The sequence below is a fragment of the Gadus chalcogrammus genome, chromosome 16 (genome assembly GCF_026213295.1).
Source record: "Gadus chalcogrammus isolate NIFS_2021 chromosome 16, NIFS_Gcha_1.0, whole genome shotgun sequence".
In the NCBI taxonomy this organism is placed as follows: Eukaryota; Metazoa; Chordata; class Actinopteri; order Gadiformes; family Gadidae; genus Gadus; species Gadus chalcogrammus.
Genome location: NC_079427.1, coordinates 1,581,197 through 1,586,841, shown reverse-complemented (window position 1 = coordinate 1,586,841; position 5,645 = coordinate 1,581,197). Strand labels below are relative to the sequence as shown.

The 5,645-nt window shown below is 53.8% G+C and overlaps 1 protein-coding gene across 1 annotated transcript; it reads left to right on the top strand.

Moving 5' to 3' along the window:
* The first annotated feature begins 891 nt into the window (after positions 1 to 891).
* Positions 892 to 4,724, top strand: LOC130406739 (alpha-(1,3)-fucosyltransferase 4-like). Its single transcript, XM_056612433.1, has 2 exons — positions 892 to 1,065; positions 1,271 to 4,724. The coding sequence occupies exons 1-2, from the start codon at positions 1,044 to 1,046 to the stop codon at positions 2,431 to 2,433; spliced, it is 1,185 nt and encodes a 394-aa protein (XP_056468408.1). The 5' UTR covers positions 892 to 1,043; the 3' UTR covers positions 2,434 to 4,724.
* The last annotated feature ends 921 nt before the right edge of the window (positions 4,725 to 5,645 follow it).

The window sequence follows — 5,645 nt, the reverse complement described above, 5'->3', positions numbered from 1 at the left end:
CACACAAACGAACCTGCACACACACACAGAGCCAGACATGCACACACAACCACACACACAAATGGACACACACACAGAAACACAAAGGGGACTTTTCTTCATTGAGGAGGGAGAATGGATGTGACATGGAAAGAGGGGAGCCCATGGAGACACATGTGCTCTCTGCTTCGTCTCCTCCTCCTCCTCCTCCTCCTCCCTACTCACACAGGAGAGCAATGCAACTTTCCTCTATGACACATTCCTGTGGTCTTCCCCACGGATGATAGACCCAATCACCCACTGACGCTTTCGTTGTCATAACAAGCAAACATAATGGTATAATATAACATGTCACTACCATGCAATGTAGACAATTCAACACTCGGTGAATTGGTTTCTTCTCTGCTGATTTTCTAGGTCAACGCAAAGCCCCCATGACGTGCATTAGCTTGACTGGTCGTCTTACACATTTAGAAATGTTTCAAGATTGGTCTCGGTTCAATGAGCGTCATTGTGCTGGTGTAGGGCGACCCCTGATGGTTGGCCGGCGATACTGCGTCCAGCAGAATCCCAGAGCCGGCACGCAGGGCTTTAGTATCTCGATGAACACGGAAAAAAAAACCGCTCGAACAGGTTAAGGCGTTCAGGAAGCAGCGCCAGGCCACTCACATGAGAAAGCCAAGTGCCTGCCTGTGCAAAGTCCAGGATGTAGATCTCCCAGTGTGTCATAATCATTCAGAGTCGAGGGACAAGGCTGGACGCGCCTACGTCACACGAAGAAAGCACACATTTAAAAGGAAATTGAATGCGAAATCAGTCTAATAAGACAGGATTCATTGACGGATTTAGACGTGGAGCTGCATGGGGCCGTGGGCTGACCGTTGGGGGGAGGGGGGGGGACACAGAGAACCTATTCACCGGGACCGGAGTCTGCGACCCGGGCAGCCACGTCGAGAGACCGTGAACATGAAGGAGGTTTCTTGCATTGCTGGAGAACGGTCGGAGTGCTCAGAAGTTTCAACTAAGGTGTTCATGGAGACGGTCGTACCGCACCGGGATGGGTGATGACGTTCAGGAGCGGAGCCGGTAGGTCTGTCTGAGGCAGGACGGATTTTCTCTGCTGCGTCCAGACAGGGATTTAACAACCGGACATCATGCTACCATGCTACCCTTGAGCAACTGAACCAAGTTGTTCTGACGGCTAGGCCTAACCAAAGACTTCAGACGTGCATGACGTTAATGCAAATTATAATTAATGATCCTTTTTATTTTTATTTTTTTTATTAAACAGGCTCAATGGAATATGCTGCTAATTGGAAATCACTGGCCTGCCCATCAACAACAAACTGGTCCCAGCGGAAGAGACGCTGTAGACTTGCTTTGGGAAGGCAACGTCAATTAGTTGGCGTTTGCGTGGCGTCCGTCGTTATTCTGGTATGTTTAAAACTCGGTCTATCGGATCCTCTCGGCCGGGCCCCAGATATACACCATAACCCGCCCCCGGACGTGACGCTCCTAATATGGGCACAACCTTTCGAACGGAGCCGCCCGCTTCCGGACTGCCAGGCTCTCTACGACATCAGCGGGTGTCACCTGACGGAGGACCAGGACGAGTACTCGGAGGCCGACGCCGTGATCTTCCATCACCGGGAGATCGCCACCCACGCGACCGAACTCCCCACGGACCCCCGGCCGCACGCCCAGAAGTGGATCTGGATGAACTTCGAGTCTCCGACGCACACGCCGGGACTGTGGGAGCTAGAGGGCGTGTTCAACCTCACCATGACGTACCGCAGCGACTCGGACATCTTCCTGCCCTACGGGTTCCTGGTGCCCGTCCCCCGGCGGACCCAGGGCCCCCCCGGGCTCGCGGCCCCCCTCTCCCCCTCGTCCCGCCGCCCCCGGCTGGTGGCCTGGGTGATCAGCAACTGGTCGGAGGCGCAGGCGCGCGTGGCCTTCTACTACCAGCTGGTGCGCCACGTGCGTGTGGACGTGTTCGGGCGCGCGGGCCGGGCGCTCCCCGAGGGGGGCGGCGGCGGCGGCGGCGGCGGCGGCGGCGGCGTGGTGCGGCTGGCGCGGCGGTACCAGTTCTACCTGGCGCTGGAGAACTCGCAGCACACGGACTACATCACGGAGAAGCTGTGGAACGCGGTGGCGGCGGGGGCGGTGCCCGTGGTGCTGGGCCCGCCCCGGGACAACTACGAGCGCTTCCTGCCCCCCGAGGCCTTCATCCACGCCGACGACTTCCCCTCGGCGCGGGGGCTGGCGCGCTACCTGCTGCTGCTGCACTCCAGCCCCGCCCTGCTGCGGCGGCACCTGGCCTGGAGGCGGAGCTACCGCGTCCAGCAGCCCGCCTTCTGGGGCGAGCACTACTGCGCCGCCTGCCGCGCCGTCGGGGACCTGAGGGGCCGGACCAACCGGGTCACTCACCTGGCCCGCTGGTTCCACTCCTGATTGGATGGCTAGGTCAGCTCCTGATTGGACGGCTAGGTCAGCTCCTGATTGGCCCGCTGGTACCGCTCCTGATTTGAGGACGGTTCAGCTCCTGATTGGACGGCTAGGTCAGCTCCTGATTGGACGGCTAGGTCAGCTCCTGATTGGCCCGCTGGTTCCGCTCCTGATTGGACGACGGTTCAGCTCCTGATTGGACGACGGGCGACTAGGAGAACACGATGAGGGAATCACAACGAGGACTGTGTGTGTGTGTGTGTGTGTGTGTGTGTGTGTGTGTGTGTGTGTGTGTGTGTGTGTGTGTGTGTGTGTGTGTGTGTGTGTGTGTGTGTGTGTGTGTGTGTGTGTGTGTGTGTGTGTGTGTGTGTGTGTGTCGAGCCTAGATACTACCGTTTATCAAAAGGGTTCTTCCGCCCTAAACAGAGAAGAGTTTCTGTCGTCTGCGCGGACGAACGCACGGCTGGGTCCACCGAGGCGGTCCCAGCCACACAGTCTGTGTTCCCCCAGACCCTCCCTGGCCTCAACGTCCCAGCGTTCCCAGAATCCTCTGGTTCCAGAACACTGCGCTGCGCTCCGACGGAGAGCGTCTGATTGGCTCTGTGGGAGGGGGGGGGGTTATGAGGCCCACACACCACCGCGCTCCGACGACAGGCCCGGCTTGTTAGCGTGAAGAAGCAGCTTCACACACACACGCACACACACACGCACGCAAGACACACACGTGCGTTATTGTCTTTCTGGGTTTGTACTTGGCCTGACTGTGAGGGGCCACTTGGGGAACATGGATCTATTTAAACGTGTCTATCTTTCAGTCGGGGCCTAATAAGCTGTTAAAACCGCCAGCAGCCTGAAATAAATGTAGATCTCCCCGATGAGAGAGGAACAAAGACCTAGAGATACAGAACTACACCGCCCGTATGAGCTGGGGCTTCAGGTTAGCATGGCAATGCATGGCTACCAGCTCGAGATTGTCACTCTATTATGAGCAGGTAGCTTTGCATTAGCATCATGTGTAAATCATACTGTGCTTGCTCATGTTATCCAAAAAAGGTGACCATATTTGGTCATGCATTTCCTGTACACTTTTGTTTGGATGCGATCCATTCTCTGTTTAGTTCTGGGGCATGAAGAAGGCACCGGGAAGCACTCCAATCACCTCTCATCATCTCTCAAGTGTCTTTTAACACAGCCACAAGGGCCGTATGATCATCAGAGTATTATTTAAAGTATAGCTGAATGACATTCAATGATTTAAAAATATTTAATGCAACCATGTTCTCTGTGTGTATGTGTGTCTCGTCGACCTTTCATTGTTGTTCAGGAGCAACAATGAAAGGTTGTTTCAAAACATCTGTCATGTGTTAGCTCTGCTTCCTTCGGCACACGGGCGTCAGACAGCCTTCAGCGGCATAAATACAAACAGTCAGAGGTGAACGGGGCGTTATTGATCAATCAAAGGTTGGACCTCAAACCGATGGTTCTTAGATGTCCATTGTTGTTCCTTGTGAGGATCACTCTTGGGCTGACTGGGTATAGGCCATGGTAGAAAAACAGAATTTCCAGATGATATGCAAAATAAAGAATCTTAATTTATTAATGAGTCCGATTCCATTGCTCAACAAATATTCAATATTCAAAGATTATTGTTGAATATGAAAGATATAAAGATTGATAAGACAGATCAAGACAATCAGGGTCTAAAGCCAATGTTCTTTTCCAGCCAAAACCAGTCCAAGGTCCTGGTCCTTTCCTTTTAAGGAGCACACAGCATACACCAATCGATTGATCAATCATCAATGAACAAAACAAACTCAAGCACACGCACGCACACAATGCTGAAAACAACAAGTAAATGAAAACAAAGGAATTGGCTCCTACAGTTCTTACAGTTATAGTATTGTGTGATGTGAACATCACTAACAACATGGGAACATGCCATCGTCTGAATGAGTATTCTGTTGTGTCAAAGCAAGTTAATAAATATTGCATTTGTCTTGGTTATAAGGTACCGGTTATTAAGCTGTTGCTAATCATTCTACAGAGAAACCCAAAGTCCACTTCCTCCGTAACCAGTCCTGCTCGGTTCATTGTAACGTATCAGCGTTGTCAGGTTGCTTTCCAGGTTCTAATGTGTGTGTTGTTCACTCAGAGAATGGACTGCTGCTCTTCAATGAGGTACTCCGCCATTGTTCAGGATCCACTGAAATCCAATCCCTCTGCCCGCGGCGCCCGGGCCGCCAGCACCCGTCTGTACTCTGCTGCTCCCAGGGAGCAGCGAGCCCGGCCCGGGTAGACACCACCAGACACAGGGGCCGGGGGAGGGGAGGGCCAGGTGGGAGGGTGAACGAGATGGGAGGGTGAACGAGATGGGAGGGTGAACGAGATGGGAGGGTGAATGGCTGAAGGCTAGGACCAGATAGGAGGGTGAACGAGATGGGAGGGTGAATGGCTGAAGGCTAGGACCAGATGGGAGGGTGGATGACATGGGAGGATGGAAGCTAGGACGAGATGGGTGGGTGAACGAGATGGGTGGGTGAATGAGGATGAGACGTGAGAGAGTTGGTCTGAATGACCCAGGGGCGGACGACCACTCAGGCCGGTAGTGTGAGTCAGACATGACCTCAGAACATGAAGAAACACCGCGGAGGAAGTCAAAGGGTTTCACGAGTCACACGGCAGGACAGGATCTCCTCAACAGGGACGTCCCTCGTGACATGGAGAGCAACAACCCAAGCCACTAACCGCATTCCAGAGAATGTAGAAACGGGTTGCGTAGCAAAGTACCTGGTGGTGATAGACCCCGGGACTGTGTGGATGAACAATAAAGAATAGGGTCATAAAAATATATAAAGCGGTGTGCCGATGATGAAGTACATTACACTCCATTTAAGTATTGAACATTCAACGTGTGCATCACTCCAGTGTTCCTTCAGTGAGGCTGCCTCGACGCCTCGCTCTGTGGACGCCAGGGAACAGCCAACGAAACGGTGGGTTGTTGTTGTTGTTTACATTCCTGTAGGAGGAAACGCCGCCGGATGTCACAGGCTACTCGACGACGAAGGCAGAGGTGAGCGGTTGCTTGGCAACAAGGTGAGTAACTGAATGTACCTCCGAGGTCTGGGGTGTACAGGTGCTGTCGAGCGCGAGGCGACGGCTGCACACGGCCGTGAGCCTCCGTCCCGGGTCCTTTGGGTTCGGTCTCTGAACCACCAGCT

Excerpts from the sequence above, each read along its gene's own strand:
- LOC130406739 (XM_056612433.1), top strand. The coding sequence starts at position 1,044 with ATGACGTTCAGGAGCGGAGCCG. Across the intron at positions 1,066-1,270 it reads GACGTTCAGGAGCGGAGCCG|GCTCAATGGAATATGCTGCT; the intron begins GTAGGTCTGTCT and ends TTTATTAAACAG.